General features: G+C 42.8%; 1 protein-coding gene and 1 non-coding gene across 2 annotated transcripts; one reads left to right on the plus strand and one right to left on the minus strand.

Moving 5' to 3' along the window:
• Positions 1-574: 574 nt before the first annotated feature.
• On the plus strand, positions 575-14,245 carry ACTR10 (actin related protein 10). Its single transcript, XM_029999712.2, has 13 exons — positions 575-757; positions 2,975-3,047; positions 3,603-3,685; positions 5,274-5,382; positions 6,678-6,785; positions 7,164-7,231; positions 7,551-7,630; positions 8,035-8,070; positions 10,010-10,089; positions 10,181-10,254; positions 10,698-10,779; positions 12,244-12,445; positions 13,641-14,245. The coding sequence occupies exons 1-13, from the start codon at positions 681-683 to the stop codon at positions 13,820-13,822; spliced, it is 1,254 nt and encodes a 417-aa protein (XP_029855572.1). The 5' UTR covers positions 575-680; the 3' UTR covers positions 13,823-14,245.
• A 4,500-nt stretch (positions 14,246-18,745) lies between these two features.
• TRNAK-CUU lies at positions 18,746-18,818 on the minus strand. Its single transcript has one exon. It is a non-coding gene; the product is annotated as a tRNA-Lys (tRNA).
• Positions 18,819-18,921: the final 103 nt, after the last annotated feature.

The raw sequence follows: 18,921 nt of genomic DNA on the forward strand, positions 1-18,921 counted from the left end.
ATTAAATGTCGCGGCAGCCAGAGCGCGCACCGCAGGGCCCGCGGTGGGTTTACGCCTTCGCGAGGGCTTTGCGAGGACACGAGAGAGATGGTTCGGTGCGTGGCTGGATGGCGCGGACAGCCGATGCCTGGCCCCTCAGAAACGAGCTCTGCGCTACGAATTAACGCATCCCTACGGCACGCGTGGTTTTACGCTTGACCAGCTCCCGGCACCAAGGCGTCGCTGCCATCTTGCTCGGGTAGGAGAAGCCCCCGGGCTGGGGCTCCTCACGGGAGGGAGCCCGCCCTCACACCCAGCACCCCCCGCCCCCGCCGCCCCCGTTCCGCCTTCGCGCCCGCTGCGCCTCAGGGGGCCTCATCCAGCCCTTCTCCCTCGTAGAGGCCCTACCCGCCGCCGGACCGGAGCTGAGGGAAGATCGCGCTGTACCGCGCACGACGACGACGCCGGGGCACTCCCGACCTCCTCAACCAGCCGTAGGACGGGCGGCGGGCGGCGGCGAGGCGCGGGGAGGGCGGCGGAGCGGCGGGTGTGCGGACAGGCGCCGAGGACAGCCTGCCGCGCCGGGTGTGAGGAAGGCCCCATCGAGCCGCGCCGGGTGTGAGGGAGGCCCCATCGAGCCGCGCCGGGTGTGAGGAAGGCTCCGTCGCGCCGCCGCTGAGGGGAAGGGAAGGGAGGCCGCGATGCCGCTCTACGAGGGCCTGGGCAGCGGCGGGGAGAAGACCGCCGTGGTGATAGACCTGGGCGAGGCCTTCACCAAGTGAGTGGGCCCGCGGTCCCCGCCCCGCCCGCCCCCTTTCTGTCGCGACAGGCTTCGCCGTGGAGCCAGTGTCGCGGCTTGCGGGGCGGGCCTGCCGTCGGGATGAATAATTGTGTGTGGTTGTGGTTCCCCCCACCCCCTTCTTATGGTGATCTGCGTGGTACAAAGCCGACAATAACAAGCCTTATGTTTTCGTCTCGTGTTTTAGATTGAAAAAAAAAAAAAAAAAAAAAAAAAAAAGGTGTAACTCGAGGTGGAAGGAGAAATGCTCAGTATTTAGTAATTTATGTCGTGGGGCAAAAATGCTTTTGCCCACCCCATATCAAAATACCCCGTTGTGTTAGAAACCCCCAGCTCCCCCCACGCTCGTGCCCCAGGTACGTGCAGCCCTTGTGGAAAAGGGACTGTTTAAGCAATCTGACCCCGCGTCTAGGCTTAAAATACGCTGGAAGGGCTCCCTGGGTTTCAGTGGCCTGTTCGGAGAGGCAGCTTGCACACAGAACAAAAGATTATATTGCAGGAAAAGCACCTCTGCAGATGTATGCCGCTCTTCTTAAGCTAGGCCTACATCTGCAGTTGTGTCCATGTGGGTGCATTTATGTGTTTGAAGCCTTAGGGATGTCTCTGCTTCTCTAAAGAGGCAGGAGTTGTTGGTTTTGTATTTGTATTTCTGTGAAACTTGGTTTTGTATTAAGTTGTACTTGCTTTTTTTTTTCAAGTGGCTGTGTAATTGCAGACCAGCAGGCAGGCTTCGTTACCTGGAAATGGCTGCAGTGTGGTTATGGAGAAGGTTTAACAAAGTCTTCAAGGGTGGAAAAAAGTGATTCCACAAGTGGCTTTTTGTGGATTCATGTCGTGCTGCCAATTGCAGGCTTTTCCCAAATTTCAGGCGCTTGTGAGGTTTTATCCCATGGGCATTATTTGTCTAATAAAATGCTCTCATGGAAAAACGTTTCCCCTGAATAGTGTGTTTTTAGGGTCTGTTTCCAGCCTTCATTCTTGTAGAAGAGATAACAATTATATGAGAGACATCTGTCCTTTTCCAAATAAGACTGAAATTAACCAAAATTTCACAAGTTGTCAGGATGACAGGCAAGGACAACTGCATACACACACTGGGACCGCACAAGTGTTTGTTTGAGAGACCAAACAAAAAAGATTTAAGTTCTGAATTATGTCTTATTTTATGATTTTTTTTTTCTGAAATGATCTGAAGAAACACACTGACTGTTGCCAAATACCAAAATAAAGAATTAATTGACGTTTTGCATTAAAAGTACTCGAAGTCCAGCAGCTTTATAGTTTTCTACGAGTGTTTTCTACTGTAGTTTTCTTCTGAGCTTTGTACTTCATGGGGGTGGCAGTGGTGAAACAAATGTCAAGCACCGAGTTTCTTTAAAAACAAAAGAAATTCAAGATCTGATTTTATTTGCCTTCTTCAGTCCATGATTCTTGTGTCTTTTAAGGTGCAATCGCTTTATGAAAACCAGATGAGTTTCTGAAAAGTTTGTTTTGGGCTTGCTACTATTTTTATTATGTTGCATCTAAGTTGGATGCAGAGCCCTCATGTTTTGTCAGGAGGCCTGGAGTAGGAACCCGTCATCTTGAGGCAGTAATACCTTAAATCACCCAGGTTGCTTGTGAAGGAAATGTATTTCAAAGCTGGAAATAGGAAAAAAAAGTGTCAGTGGAACGTTGTTGGTCAGCAGTGAAATAGGCCACAGGACCTGCGTGATTGTGATCGTCGTGTGTTTGTCTTTTGTTTCTTCTAAATAAACGTCACAGAAGACAAGGATTTAAAGAGGGCATGATAACTTAAACTTGCCTGTGTTTACTGAGAGCTTCAGTGAAAACTGTGGGCCCATATGGAAGGCACAGAAAAGTATTTCTTTGGAAGTTTAATAGGGAGTAAGGAAGGTTGCAGGTGGATGATTGTAAACGGAAAACTACTCGGTGGAAAGTAGGAGGCACGTCAGAACTGAGCGTTGCAGTTGTTACAGAAGTGAAGAAAACTTGTTTTGTTTCATGCAGCTGAGAGGGAGTCAATAAAAAGATATAAAATCTTTCTCATTCAAAATTGCTAGATAGAAAAGCTATATGCGAAACACCTCTTTGCAGTCACTAAAATATCCCTAATTAATTACTCTTTGATGATTTCTAGGCCCAGTATGTTAAATAGTGACTTCAAATGATAAGTTTTTCAACATTTTCCTTTAGGTGTGGTTTTGCAGGAGAAACAGGACCAAGATGCATTATTCCTAGTGAAATAAAGAAACCTGATGTCGCAAAGGTAAACTATTTTACCTGAACTGTTTTACCTTTATAATGTTTGGTACGTAATGGTATAGAAAGAATTTACAGATATGTTTGATGTCCATCGTAAGCTATTTTTCATTAACTTGTAACTGCTGCTATTAAAAGATTGTAACTAGATACAAGTAAGCATGATACCAGTGCTGATGTTAACTGGTACTCATCACCCATGCAGCTTATGTTTGGGGCATTTGTTGAGAAATTTCTTTGCCTAGCTATGCTTTTTTTTTCCTTATAGTAGAGGACGGCAGCTTTGGAAAACTAATGTTGAGATAAGTTGCCAGTTCAAAAAATTAACATGAATAAACTCTGAAGTTTAGTTATAGGATGAGTTTACAAGATGCATTGTTAAGGACATAGAGCAAATCAGACAAGAGTATTCATTTATATGTGTCAAATTATATATGTTCAGATAGAATATATTATCATATCCATATTATATTATATATATATTTCTGTATATATCATGTATATATTTATGTATAATCACTGCCTAGTATTTAAGCTGACTGTGGATATTTTTACTTTACAGCCTATCAAAGTTGTTCAGTGTAATATTAATACAGAAGAGCTATATTCATATCTGAAGGAATTTATCCATATGCTGTATTTCAGGTAAGAGATTGTCCTGGTGTCTGCTGGGATAGAGTTAATTTTCTTTCTAGTAGCTGGTATAGTGCTATGTTTTGTGTTCAGTATGAGAAGAATGTTGATAACACACTGATGTTTTCAGTTGCTGCTAAGCAGTGTTTATACCAAGTCAAGGATTTTTCAGCTTCTCATGCTTGGCCAGCAAGAAGGCTGGAGGGGCACGAGGAGTTGGGAGGGGACACAGCCAGGACAGCTGAGCCCAACTGGCCAAAGGGGTATTCCATACCATGTGAAGTCATGCCCAGTATATAAACTGCGGGGGGAATGCCTGCTCAGGAACTAACTGGGCATCGGTCGGCGAGTGGTGAGCAATTGCATTGTGCATCACTTGTTTTGTGTATTCCAATTCTTTTATTATCATTATTAGTTTCTTCCTTTCTGTTCTATTAAACTGTTCTTATCTCAACCCGTGAGTTTTACCTTTTTTTCCCCTGATTCTCTCCCCCATCCCACTGGGTGGGGGGAAGTGAGTGAGTGGCTGCGTGGTGCTTAGTTGCTGGCTGGGGTTAAACCACGACAGAGATATTTGGATATTAGTTACTCAAGCCTCCTGTGGTTCTTTTCTGAGTACATTGAGAGGTGTTAGAAGTGTGACTGAAGACTGCTGACTAGTTGAATAAGAAAACAGAAACAGGATTTTGCAGGTGTCTGCCTGGCTGTCTTTTTGCAGGAGAAATTCAGTGGTGCTGAGATTCAAGTTATGTTACAAAGAGTTAGTGTCCTGCAGCATCAGTTGCTCCCTAGAAATAAAAAGTATTTGATGAGTTGCCTTTTAATTGTGGTGCTCATACAGGACTTGGTAAGGGAAAGTCATTACCTAAGGAGTTGTACTGATTTTGGTAGGGCTGAAGCTCATCTTATGTCGGTGCAGAGCTCCCTCCACATGATAGGGGTTTGGAAGGAGGAATCTTAACCTGTGGAATATTTTTACCTCAGTGATACATCTTTGTATTGTATTTTTAGCACCATTAGTGAATAACGAAGTTGGACTTAGTCTTTTCTCTTTACTTCCAATCCTTATTTTTACACATGAAAAATCATCACTTGACACAGGGAAACCAGTACTGAATTTCTGTGCCTCAGATCATCCGATGTGGGTTGTTGGGTTTTTTTTTTTCCCCTGTCCTTGATCATTGCTTTGTAATTGAAATCAGGACAATTCCATCTTCTTTCACTGAAATCAGGACATCTGTATCGTCATTCTTCCTCTTTTATGGACACACTGTATGACACCGGACAAGCCATTAATAGCTATTATGTATGCCTATTTTTGTATTCTTTATATTGATTTAGAAATGTATAATGGATATTCAGAACTACAGCCTGCTGACAGCTCTATAACTTGTTTTCTGTAACTCAGTTTCCTAACTTTCTTTTAGGAAAGTGATTTTTTTTTAAACTTGGGAAAAAGACTTTGGGATCTGCTGTAGAAAATGCTATCTAAATCCAAATTTTTAGGATTTTTGAGGAGAATGGAATATGAAAATAAGGTAGGTCTCATAATATGTGCTTAAACTTAACAGTTTTGTTTTACATGTCTTGCCTTTTTTAGACATCTGCTGGTGAATCCCAGAGACCGTCGTGTTGTGATCATAGAATCTGTCTTGTGCCCTACACACTTCAGAGACACGCTCACAAGAGTCCTTTTCAAGCATTTTGAGGTACGTGTTTTACATAACTACTGTATATGCTCAGCGTAGCACTTGCCGTTAGAACTTTTACTAACAGTCATTACCAGATGTGGACAAAGAAATGAAAGTAATGCCAAAAGAATGAGAGAGGCATAAAGAAGATGAAAAAAAGCTGATGGTTGTCTGGGGAGGTAGGGCTTGGAGACTGGACTAAAGGCTATTTTTATTCCATTCTCACTCTTCATGAGGCCACAAAACAGGAGCTATCAACAAGAATCTGAAGGGTTTCTCAGGGTTGTACGAAAATACAGCTCACATCGCACTGTTCCAGACAGATCCAATAATCCCCATTGAGCACTGCCTGAAGCCAGAATTTATGTTTAAACACTTGTTAGTGCTCTGTCAGCAAATCTCATCACTTCTACCACAGTCAATATCTTTGGCTAGCGCATGATCTAACGTCTGGCTGTACTCATTTAGATAAGAGCTTACCTGAAATTTATTATCTTCTCTGCTTAATCAGTCTTTTTGAAGAAACGTCTGAACCTAATTCTGGCTTAGTTCTAACAGACAATGTTTTGGAGGTGAATCTGTACTTCTTCAATTCAGATAGAACAAGGTTAAAGTTCTTCTATAAAAAGCAGTGAAACCAGTTTGTCTGCAGTACTTCTTCACTGTGCTTCCACAACACATTTTACCAGCTAATCTTAAACTTCTGCATAATTCTTTCCTGCTATTGATAAAATTTCCTGATGACTTGAAATTGCTGGAAGATTTGATTGATTTAGGGGTTTTTTTTTCCTAATCCCCTTACAGGAAAAAAATATGTCTCAGATAAAGCAGTCCCATGCAAAATTGGTTGTCAAAAATGACTCGTGACTTGGAAAGTCATATTTTGGTGGAGAGAAAGGCACACTTTTATGGGTTTTCTGGCACCTTTGTTCACATCTTCAAGACTTTATACAAAATTTCAAGTAGCTGTGTTTTAGTTTCTTTAATTTCTTTTCAATGACAATAAGAAACCTGATCCATGACTTAAGAAGAGTTCTATAGTTAACACTTGCTGTTCTTACAAGCCCATTCCAAGATTCATTATTATTGAGGTAACTGGTATGTACCACAAATAAGATGAACACAGAATTCAGAATCCTCTTGTATTTTGTTCATTACTACACTACTGTAAAAACTAAGTTAAAAATGGATACCTCAAGATACAGTTGTTTGAGTTTTGCTTTTAATATGACATTCGGGAAAAGCATCAGTGCTTTGGGTGGTTTGTTTCTTTTTCCCCCCTTCTGTCAATTGTTCTTTTGGTTTCCATGTAGGTACCTTCAGTTTTGTTTGCTCCAAGTCATCTAATGTCTCTCCTGACACTTGGGATCAATTCTGCCATGGTGCTAGACTGTGGATATACAGAAAGCTTGGTGCTGCCTGTATCCTTTAATAATACACAAACAAAATTTTCAGCAAGAAGGCTGTCATGACGAGGTGGTATTTTTATAGATTTCAAGTGTGCTAAAAAGTAATAGGAACAGATCAGCCAGTCTGGCTTTTGACTGTAAGATATCATGACTTGGGGAATCTCTTCACAGGTGACGTGCTAATGCTGTGTTCCCTTGAAACTTGGGAAGGGTGGTTCATAACTTCAGGCTTTATATACTAGAAATTAGTTTTGGAGAAAAGCAGTTAAAAAGTGTTTCCAATAGCTAATGCAAGAGATTGTTGAGGGGAAGAAGCATTTAGTTCCAGTACAATTCCAGCAGTCTGAAAACTCATAACAAAAAAAGGAGAATTTCCTGATCTTCATATAGATATATGAGGGAATTCCGATTCTGAGCTGCTGGGGTTCTCTTCCTCTGGGAGGAAAGGCTATCCACAAGTAAGTTCAGAGTTATACGTTCCAGGTTACCAATGATTTGTGAAAGTTCATCTTTGACTAATGAGCAAAGATTCCTGTTGAACATGACTTAAATCAACTGTTGCTATGACAGCATCCGATTTTTAAAGTTACCACTGTAACTTTAAAAAGTTACAGTGGCTTTTGTTGATGTAGTAAAAGCTGTGGAAATTAGATCTGCATCTAGTTTGTATTTAGACAAATGTAACTGGAGGGAATAAATGCTGTCCCTTAAGCTTAATATAGAGAATCAGCCTGAGTTAATAGCTGTCTTTAACTAACTCCATGTGCAATGTTTTAGGGAGCTGGAATATCAGTTGTTGGAGCAGTGCACAGTTGATACAGGATTAGCCAAAGGACAAAGCCTTCCATCTGTGATGGGTAAGGTGTGTTTGATGTAGCATATGTGCTGTGAACTTGCACTAGGGAAAGTGGATTAATACTAACAGCGAATAAAATGCATTTAGTATTCACCGCATCTTTTGTGATCTACCTTTGTGATTTCTTTCTCCGTATTTAACAAGTATATTATTTTTATGATAAGCCACTCATAGCAGCAGGTTTGAATGAAGGCTGAGATAAGAGTTCTGAGTAATTTTTCAGTCTGTTTTGAGAGAAGACAAACTTTTTATTTCTGTTCTTAATATTCTTTCCTCCTTAGAAATCTTTAAAAGCTGCTGTCAAAGTAAAACTTCAATGTACTAAATGTAAATCAAACTTAGTATCATTCTTAAATTCTCTTTCTACTTAAAAAGCTTTTGTTCTAAGTTATTTTTTTATTTCAGGCTCAGTTCCAGAAGACATAGTAGAGGATATAAAAGGTAAAATTTTCTGCTTCATGAAACTCTAGTTTATTGAGTTGTGCAGTAGAGTATGATAATAACAAGTGTGCAATACTTTACATTTAGGAATTTATTTTATCTTCTCTGTTTACCATATTTCTTACCGACTGGAAGAACTTGCAGTGTTCTTCCTCTTTGAAAGCAAAACCAAACCCATTTTGAGCTCCTCGTTCAGGTTTAGCCTATGTGTTGTTAAGGTGTAGCTTGTAGATACATTTGGTAGACTAGCACAGAAAAGGTATTACACTGTTGTATATATCCTACGATCAGCAGGTCAGGTGTACTGGTTTTGGCTGGGACACCAAAGGGATATTCCATACCATAGGATGTCATGCTCAGTACGTAAACTGGGGGGAGTTGGCTGGAGGGGCAGATTGCTGCTTGGGGACTGCCTAGACAGTGGTCAGCAGGCAGTGAGCAATTGCATTGCGCATCACTTATCTTTTCTTGGGTTTTACTTCTCTCTCTTTTCATTATCTCCCTTTTCATTACTACTACTACTATTATTATTATTATTATTATTAATAATAATAATTTTATTACAGTTATTAAACTGTTCTTATCTCAACTCACAAGTTTTACTTTTTTTTTTTTTTGCGATTCTCCTCCCTGTCCCACCAGGGCAGGGGGGAGGAGTGAGCGAGCAGCTGTGTGGTACTTAGTTGCCAGCTGGGGTTAAACCACAACATCAGGTTAACTTCGTGTTGCATTTCTTAACTACTGACATTTTGTTTGCTGCATGTGAATGTGTACAATGTGAACTCTACATGGGACTTAGAGTTAGCAGATCTAATGTTTCAAACCTGTTATCATAGATGTGTTTTGGTTGCAAATGCAGCATTTAAGCAGTCTTAACATCATGACATAAGAATGTTTTAGGTTAATTTTGTTTCTAAATTAACTAGGAAGGCTCAATTTGCCTTAAAGTCGATTTTGAAAAAAAAAAAAAAAAAAAGTACGTATAAAAGACATTGTGGTGTGTTAACCAGGTAGGCAAGATGAGTCAAGGACTACATTTGCACCAGAAAAAATAGAGTCTGTCTTTGGGCAGAACTTGGATTAATTCCTATGTAATGTTTCATGTGCAACAGATTTAAAAACATATATAATCGTAGAAAATAGCAACTAGTATGTATCTCTTGGGCCAAATTAGCAAGAAATCCATCAGTCAAATGCAAAATAACTTAAATGCAGGTGGTGCTTTGTCAAATGGAAGTTGCTCTTCTAATTCCTGGACTTAAATGCAATTTTCTGATCAGTTCTGGGTTTTATGCAGTGTTTTGGAACCAGAGGTATGCTAGGGTTGAAATAATGCTTGCCTGTGCATTGAAGGGTTGTTTCTTTGTGACAGCCCTTTATGAAGAAGATACTCATTTGTGCCAGATACGAATAAATAAGTATATAATAAGACTAACAGCTAGGATACAAAGGAAATTGTGCTCTGTCAGTGTTGCCTGGAGAAAAAAAAAATCCTCTGGAGTTCTTAAGAGTGCTGAAGAGTTGCAGTAGGCAAAACATTGCTGAGCAGTGTCTCATTTGAAGCCATGGTGCACAACCTGCAGTGGTGTGTTTTACAGCAGAATACTGACAGCAGAACCCCTGGCACCTTGTGGTAACTGAAGGCACGATTAGTAACGTCCACCTGTCTTTAAATCTGATGTAGCTTGTCTGAGAGAGAAATCTTGCCTGTCCTAGCATAGTTTCCATATCAGCTTCTTTTAAACTCATGGTCTAGATAGCATCTGAACTCTGCTGAAGTGTGGAGACTGTTCTTCTTTGCATTTATTTGATAATGTCTTGGACCAGCAAGGGCCTAAAGTGTGTATTCTTGTCTAAATTAAGCAAAATTATTGTCTTTATTACTGATGAAAGGATCCAAGAAAGTGTCTCTTCTGCCCCTTTTGTTTCTTTTATGAAGTCCGCACTTGTTTTGTGAGTGATCTCCAACGTGGACTGAAAATCCAGGCAGCCAAGTTCAACATTGATGGCAGTGCTGAGGTGGGTGGAGAATGAAGCTTATCCTAGTCTTTTTGGCCTGGATGTAGCCTTTTTGGCCTGTAAAATAATGCACGTATGTTTTTATTTCTAGCGTCCTTCACCACCTCCAGACGTGGACTATCCTTTAGATGGAGAAAAGATTCTCCATGTAGTTGGCTCCATCAGGTGAGAAATACCATAGGAGGATATATTTTCAACTGTAAAAGCACATAACTTTTCGTAAAACTGAACTTTAATGAAACACTTGCATGTGCTTTTAATGTCTCTCAAATAAAGGCTTTGTGCTGGGCACAGTGCAAGGCCATAATGAGAGGTGTCAGCTTCTCTAGAGAGCTCACAGTTGAGGATGAGAGCAAACAGATTGGAGGGAGGGGGGAAGCAGAAATGGAGTATTAATGCGTGATGATGAGACACGTTTAGCGAAGTGAACGGGGCATTGTCTCCTCCCCGTTGGCACCGCCTGGCGTGCGGACTGTGTGATAGAAGAAGTAGCGATGAAGTGTTGTCAGCAGGAAGTCTTCAGTTATTTCCAGCTCTGCTGTTCATGAGTGTTAGCTCATCGTGTAGTATTGCTTCTCATTAACACTCATTTCCTGTCTTTTCAACAGAGACTCTGTTGTCGAAATACTGTTTGAACAGGATAATGAAGAGACATCTGTTGCCACTTTGATCTTAGATTCACTCATTCAGGTATCTTTATATTAGAAACAATTTATTGAATGCCTCCAGCCTTAGAGAACCTGCTGTTATGAATGATTCTAGAGTAACACCCTTCCGACTGCAGGTTGCGATTGGTTGAAAGCATTTAGCACAGCATGACTCCTAGGGTTCTGCCACATGATGAGTTTCTGTGAGGTAGTAAGTCACCATGTGTCATCCACTCTGTGATTGTTTTCTTACTCTTTGGTATACTGCAACATGTCTAGGACAGTTTTCTAAGAAACGTGGCGCTCACGCCTCAGCAAAAGTAATAAACTAGCTTGCCTGTATTTGGGTGTGGGGCTCTACATATGTAGTGATGGAGGAGTAGCTAATGCTTGGTAGTGTAGGAATTACACTGCTTATACTGAAATGACACAGGTATTCTGTTTCTTGTTTTTTCAAGGTGTTTCGCTCCTTTATGAGTCCTGCAGACTGCTGGTTTACCTAAGATAGTATAAAATTAATTTGGACATCTGTATTACAGGCAGTATATTAGATTTATTGCAGAAAATTTTCTTGGCATATACAAACGCTTCATTTCTTCTTATATTTAGGAAAAAAATGCATTAGAAAACCACTATAAATGGAAATTTTCATTATGTGGTGGGTGTATGTATGTTAATTAAAGTTGACTTCCTGTAGTTATTGATGCCATTTAAATTAGTTTGCTGAGACGTAATTTGTTGGAGAGCCATAGGCTTGGATGACATGACAAACGTTTCAATTAGAACTCCTTATGAAAACAAATTGTTTAGCAATATCTGTGCCTGGACCCCTCACCTCTGTACCTCTAGGCATTTACCTTGCATCACTCTTTGGCAGGAGGAAAGACAAATGTTAAATTTACAAGTGTTAAATAGCATCCAGTTACTTCCTCTGGACAAGAGGACCACAGCAGTCTGGAATTTTTTTCAAAGGGATAGCACAGATCTGTTTGTGAGGGGCAGAAGTGACAAAGCTTGGTCTTCTCATGCCTTTGTGTCTTCTGGTTGGATTATCTGATGCCTAAGGCAAGCTCCAGCAGGAACCTTTTCTGCCACTGAGACTTTTGCAGCACCTTTCTCCCACATGGAGCTAAAAAGAGTCAGCCTCATATGTAACAGCTTTCCCTCTCCGAGAGCTGGTTGAGGCTTCACCTCTCTCTGGCACGTCTTCTCCCAGAACTCATGGGCTTTATTGTCACTGATACTTCTGTCCTCTGTTGTCTTGGCCTGTCTCAGCTGAAGGGCTTTACAGGGACTCACAGCGTGCCCATAAAAGCCTGAACTGGGCAGTTCCTTAAGCCTGGTTTTCTTGGGAAGTCTGGGGAAAAAATTATGTTGGTTATGTTTCAGCTAAGTGTGAGAAAACAGCAATTGAAGTGCATAGAAAGACTGAGTGAATTTCTGACAGGCCTTTGAATGCTTGTTCATGCAACTTCAGTTAAAATTTTTTTATTCCTGTTTGCATTAGTGTCCAATAGACACCAGGAAGCAGTTGGCAGAGAACTTGGTAGTTATTGGTGGCACGGCTATGTTGCCAGGATTCCTTCACAGGCTCATGGCTGAAATCAGATACCTGATAGAGAAACCAAAATACAAAGAAGCACTTGCCACTAAAACCTTCAGAATTCACACTCCACCTGCCAAACCCAACTGTGTGGCCTGGCTGGGAGGTAAGAATGAAAACAACTGTTAAGCAAAGGTACAAAGTGAAAAACAAATCTCCCAAGCGGGATTTGTAATGAATAAATAGCAGTAAAAACGAGGTGAACTGTTGAAATCAAGCTTTATTTGAGCTCTGTGGAATTGTTATGCCCTCCTGGAAGAAGCTGTGTGGAGTAAAGCTCCCTCAGGGTCATTTGGTGGGCAGAATGGCACTGCAGGTTATGGGAGCTTTAAACAGGCGACGGGCAATTTGAAACAGAGATGTGGAAGATGCAGTGTTGACTCAGGTGCAGTACAGGGCTACCGCCATATGGTGGCACCAGTAAAGTAATTAGGCAGAGCAGAGACCTGCTGCGTGTAGGAAGATCTGCTTATTGAAAAAACAGGTTTAATTACTGACTGAGGAGCTGTGAGCTATGGAGAGGCCGGAGGCTGTTGACTCCCTGTGCTGTTCGCAAGTGCTAATAACAAATACAGCAATTCTGCAATGGATTTTGGCTGCTGTTAGGGAAAAAGAAGGGCTTTCTGTTGCTAGCAACTCTTTCAAGGAAGGTTCTGAGGTTGATAAGAATTCGTGCTTTTCTAAGCTTTCTGTTAATAAGCTGAGCCCATCTGGTATCTATGAGGAACTAACTTTAACTGCAAACGTAGATTTTAGTTCCATGTGCTTTGAAATGTAAATGTTTACAAAATTTTAGTTTTAAAACCTTTTGAGTCTACTTTTAGGATTAGAAAACAAGAATGATTTATATGCACCGAGTTCTCTGATACTTTTCTTCACTGGCAGTGCTAGTCAGCTGCTGTGGTCTGAATCTTCTCACAGCTTGTGTAAACTTCTTATGGGTATTGTTTGACACTCTTTTTGAGGAGAGTAAATTTCCTTCAACACAAGGTGGTTTGTTTGAAGTGCTTAAAAGTCAAAACTTATAGGAAATTTTGTCATAAGAAGCAGGTCAGCTAAGCCAGTTTTGTTCTCAGCAGAGACTAGATGATTCTTTGTTTTCAGTTACTTTCAAGGAACATAAATTGAAGCAGTTTGGGACTAGCTGGGCTATTGAAAAGGAGTGGCTAGATCCTTTCATTCCTTTAATTTTTGGGACAGAGCTGAAAAAGAATAGTTGAGATTCTTGATGGGAAGAAGTAGAAAAAGAAATTCAATACATCAAATTAATGCAACATTATTTTTTTTTCCCAATAATGTAGGAGCCATTTTTGGAGCACTTCAGGACATACTTGGGAGCCGGTCTGTGTCCAAAGAATATTACAGCCAGACAGGCCGCATACCTGACTGGTGCTGTCTTAATAATCCTCCGCTGGAAATGATGTTTGATGTTGGAAAAGCACCCCCGCCATTAATGAAGAGGGCTTTTTCTACTGAGAAATAAGTACCTAAATGCTACACAAGGATTCTACTCATCTATTTCAAGTAGATATATATGCATTGGCTTTTTTTTTATTAAGTAATTTGTGTGTAACACTATTAAATATGAACCATGTGGATGTTTTGGGGGGCATATGGTAGTAGGTACTAACACTATTTAAAACCACATCCAGTTACAGTTTAAAAACTTAACTCTGGCAACCACTATGCTATTTTGTCCACTTATGAAGAAATTCTGTACCGTCATGAGTTGCAGCATACCAAGTTGTTTGTTATTTATCTGTACAGTAAATGACACTGCTGAGAGAATTTGTTTTAAGATATTTTGTTTTTAAATATGCTTAGAAGAATGAAGGACAGTCTACTATGGGAAACATCTATGGAAGCTTTTTTGCCAAATTCTGTATTAAACTATTCCACCCTTGAATCACATGTGAGGAAATTATTTGGGGCTGTTTAGCAAAGGTGCTTGAGCAGTATTTCCCCTGGACACGGTCCTGTTTTGAGCGTTTTAGCAGATAACTCTTCTGCCTGTAATTCTCAAATAGTGCTGAGCTAACAACTCTCCCAGTATCTCTGCTCCAAGAAAGAATTCAACTGTGTGAGAATTATAAACAGGGGTGTGAGGAAACCTCGAATCTCTGACTGAAGTGACAAGTTCAGAAGTCACTTCTTTGCCTTCCTTCTCCCCATCAGAAATGTTAAACTTCATTGTCCCGCAACAGTATGTATTAAATGAAAACGCAATACAAAGTTCTCTGCTTAAGAAGAAAAATGTGCATTTGGATATTAACACTATATTTAGGGATTGTTGGCTAGTTAATAGGCTTTTAGCAATGCTGTAACTTTACATATTGAAGGAGAAGGAGCACTCCCATGGGAAAACGAACACATACACCTCCATTCTGCTGCTAGTGCTGCTGGTTTTGGTTTGTCATGATTCTCACTATCCTTCCATAATACTGCTGTGAATTAACTTTGCACACAGGCTCCTGGTGGGTACTCCAGCCAGTGCCAGTGCATCTCAGCAGCATCGCATCTCGGGAGAGGGGTTTCCCCTGGCCTCAGATACTGCTAAACTTCCTGCCAATGTGCCAAACTTGACTTGCTGGCTAAATGGTGACTCTGCTGGTATCTGTTGGGTACTGAGGTTTAAATCCTACTCTAAGGAGTAATTGTTTCTCTCGGATTTAGGGAGATACATACATATAAAATTATTGGGGGTGGTGGAGTCTTTTATTGCCACAAACATGCTTTTTGTGACTGATTGCCCCGTACTGTCTGCTAACTGCCTGCTGTGCTTCCTGAAGCATGTTTCTTGAAGTTAAGCATACATTTAAAGAAACGTTCTTGTGGTGAAACTTAACACAGGGCAACGTGCTACAGCATTTAAGTAAACTTCTGCACGATTTTGTCGTTCTGTTTTGTATATGCTTTACCTTAACATATGGTGTTAGTTGGCACATGGTAGGATTTACTCCCTTTTTAAAGGATCTTAATGGTTTTCAAATTAAAAAAACAAACCAACCACAAAATATGGGAATCGCTGCTTAAAGTGTTAGAGTCTGGTTGGTAACAGTGTTTTGATAGTATTAACATGGATGATTTATTTCCCAAGGTGCTGGTGGGTGTATTTTTAAGTTGCTGCCTTCTTACTTCAAGTGAGCTGCTGGCTGTTACACAGAAAGCATAGAAAAATAGGCAGGCGTAGCTGTGAGTAGTTGTTAATGGTTGTTTTGTAGTCCTGGGATGAGGTTGATCTTTTAGAGATCATTTCTCAGTCCTCAAAGCAGGATGGGGCCTGGCCAGTGCCTCTTTGCACAGATGTGAGAGTCTCCAGTCCAAGCACTTTCTGGGTTTCCAGGTCAAACAAGTTGCAATTACCACGCACAAGAGCTTTTCTGAGGCAGCCTGAGGATGAGAATGGTATGCAGTGACACAGAAACAGGTTCTTCAAAACGTACTGTGTTGTGTTCTGTCTGTCAGGTCTGGACTTGGAAAAATGGATTAAACGCTATAGCCAGATACCTCTATTCCCATTGCGTCTGGTATTTGGCATTCTTTTACATCTTAGGGTTCTTCTCTTGCTTGATTGCTTCTGTAAGCCTATGATTAATGGTTTAATATGCTTGGGGATGTTCATTCCCCAGCAGATTCCTCAAATACCAGCATTCCCCTTGGTTTTTTGAGTGTTCAGGACCTTCACTCTGTGCTTGTTCCCCCTTACCAATTCTTTTTTATCTCCCCTGCAGCGAGACCGAGGACAACAGGGTTGCATGCAAGTCGAGAGTGTCCCCTCGAGCCGGGCCCCGCTATGCAGTACGCTGCTCAGCTGCACTGCCCCGCCACAGCCTTTCTCCCAAGGCATAACACCCACGGGGCTGGGCAGGAGACTCAAGGATCCAACCGCTTCTGGCAAGAAAACCCGTGGGTGAGGTCCGGTTCTCCTCGCAGGGCAGAACAGGGGAGGAGCGATGGAGTCCAATAGTGCACGAGGTTGACCCCTCTGGAGCAGTTTTTGGCAAGGATTGGGGATATCAGTAGTTTTCTGAGTGGCTTCAGAAAGTACGTATGATTGCAACAGTTATGCTTAATAAAGCAAAATGGATAAAACTGCAGGTTTTGGAGACCAGCCTGCTACATCCCTGTTCTTAACTTGTTCCCAATCTGTGATGCGATTACAGGTTCGTTAAATAGACGCTATTTCATTGCAAAGTGCAGAGAGCTGTCCTTAGGCCTGGGTAAACATTCAGACCTGAGCTCTGCTGCTCATTTTCATTTATAATGTGAATAACTGGGATGCAGCTCCATGACCCAGATTGTGTCTTGCCTCAGTAAGAAGTGAGCCAGAGCCTACCGAGGTTTGCTCCTGAAAGAAGAGTTTGCCATCGGCACGAGTCCCGTGGAGCTGGGAGGGATTACTCATGCCCCTAAGTCGTTCTCAGTGGGAAGGATATGCAGGGGAGATTAAACTCCTACAGAGCCTGTGTTCGTGGTGGTGCAATGATGTCATTTTCTGAACTGCAGCAGACTGCGGCTGAGGAAATTCAGAGTATTCTTAGCCCTTCCCTTTTCAGGGGTATTTCTGTACTGCTGTGCTTGTGTACTCTGGGACCTTTCACAAGCCCGGCATGTTCTGCCACCTCGTCTTCATTCTGCCCACTCTAATCTTCTCCTGTGTGCTTTCTGCATCGCTGAACAGCTTCAACGGCTGCTCTTTCACACTGCACGACCAGAAATCCTAAATCCTATGTTCCTGGCAGGTTTAAGCGCAGTCCCATGACCCGTTCAGGACAGAAACAGGATTTTTATTTCATCAAAGGGGTGCGGAAAGACTTATTACCTGCTTTTCAGAATTACTAGCCGTGGAAAGCCCTTAGAGATCACACCTTAAATGTGTTATTGTGTAGAAAAGGATTTGGCTTTTTTTTTTTTCAGCTGAAATGTTGTTGTAGTTCTCTCCCTGGCATGACAGGGATCTGTGGATCCTTGCAGGAGACAAATTTGCAGTGAACTCAACTGTTTTATCAGGAAGGACAGTGACAGACACAAAACCCTGCAGTAACTGGCGGTTTTCCTCTGAAGTTCCTGATTCCGAACCGGATGCCGTTCCTGAAGGTTGGTGTTAGCCAGCTGCAAACAACTGCAGCCGAGCTGACTCCTGCTGACAGAAGGAATATTTTGGAATATTCACGAGCATGGGCCATTGCAGCCTGCCTCGTGTCCGTTCTGTGTCTGTGGGAGCTGATCTCTGGGGCAGGGGGCTTTAACTCATTCCCCTCATCTCCCTTTTCCTAGAATCATAGAATATCTCAAGTTGGAAGGGACCCATAAGGATCATCGAGCTCAACTCCCTGCTCCTTGCAGGACTACATAAACTAAATCATATAATTAAGAGCATCATCCAGATGCTCCTTGAACTCTGACAGGCTTGGTGCCGTGACCGCTTCCCTGGGGAGCCTGCTCCGGTGACCGACCACCCTCTTAGGGAAGAACCTTTTCCTAATGTGCAATCCGAATTTCCCCTGCCGCAGCTTCAGCCCATTTCCTCGTGTCCTGTCCTGGTCACCGGAGAGAGGAGATCAGCACGTCCCCCTCACCTGACCCTCTTGAGGAAGTTGTAGGCTGCGATGAGGTCACCCCTCGGTGATGAGGTCACCCCTCAGCCTTCTCTTCTCCGAGCTGAACAAGCCACGTGACCTCAGCCGCTCCTCCTAAGTCTTGCCCTCCAGGCCGTTCACCGTCTTGGTCACCCTCCTCTGGACGCGCTCTAATCGTCCGATGTCCTCATACTGAGGTGCCCAAAACTGCACCCGGTGCTGGAGGTGGGGCCGCACCAGTGCGGTGTGGACTGGGACAGTGCCCTCCTCCGCCGGCCAGCGGTGCTGTGCTGGAGGCACCCCAGGACGCGGTCGGCCCTTTGGCACACCAGTTGACTCGTATTCAACTTGCCATCAACCCAAACCCCCTGGTGTCCTTCGGCGGGGCTGCTCCCCGGCCTCTCGTCCCCCGGTTTTACGTATAACCGGGATTACCCCGTCCCGGGTGGAGAATCCCGCGCTTGCTCTTGTTAAATTTCGTGTTGCTGGTGATCGCCCAGCTCTCTAGTCCCTCCAGATCTCTCTGTAAGGCCTCTCTACCCTCGAGGGAGTCTGCAGCTACTCCTGCTTTATTAATGCACATTTGGTTCCTGCAACCAGATAATTCATAAAAACATAAAATTTTTTTTTTTCAGCAGCTCAGGGTTTATTACAGTCACTGCCAAAATTACACAAGCTACGGCTGCACAAGGGACGTTTGCTTCAGGAGTCTCTCTGGTCCCTCCGGAGCTTGGCGGGGCGGGGGTAAGTTCCCCTCAGTGTCGCGGAGTTGGACGGGACAGAGCCCTTCAAAAATTGGGGGGGGGGCGGCATGCACAAAAGCAAGGCGCCCAACGTGGGGCTCGAACCCACGACCCTGGGATTAAGAGTCCCATGCTCTACCGACTGAGCTAGCCGGGCGCTTGGTGTCAGTTTCCCGCCACGTGCCCTTCACCATATGACGCGCTGATGTCAGCCCGGCCCCGCCCTGCCGGCCCCGGGAAGCGCTAAGAGGACGGCGGAC

Source organism: Aquila chrysaetos, chromosome 2 (genome assembly GCF_900496995.4).
Source record: "Aquila chrysaetos chrysaetos chromosome 2, bAquChr1.4, whole genome shotgun sequence".
NCBI lineage: Eukaryota > Metazoa > Chordata > Aves > Accipitriformes > Accipitridae > Aquila > Aquila chrysaetos.

Bases quoted from the DNA above. Each gene is read 5' to 3' on its own strand.
- ACTR10 (XM_029999712.2), top strand. From the start codon at position 681: ATGCCGCTCTACGAGGGCCTGGGCAGCGGCGGGGAGAAGACCGCCGTG. The intron at 5,383-6,677 runs GTACGTGTTTTA...GTTTCCATGTAG, and splicing joins TCCTTTTCAAGCATTTTGAG to GTACCTTCAGTTTTGTTTGC. The intron at 7,232-7,550 runs GTAAGTTCAGAG...GCAATGTTTTAG, and splicing joins GGAGGAAAGGCTATCCACAA to GGAGCTGGAATATCAGTTGT.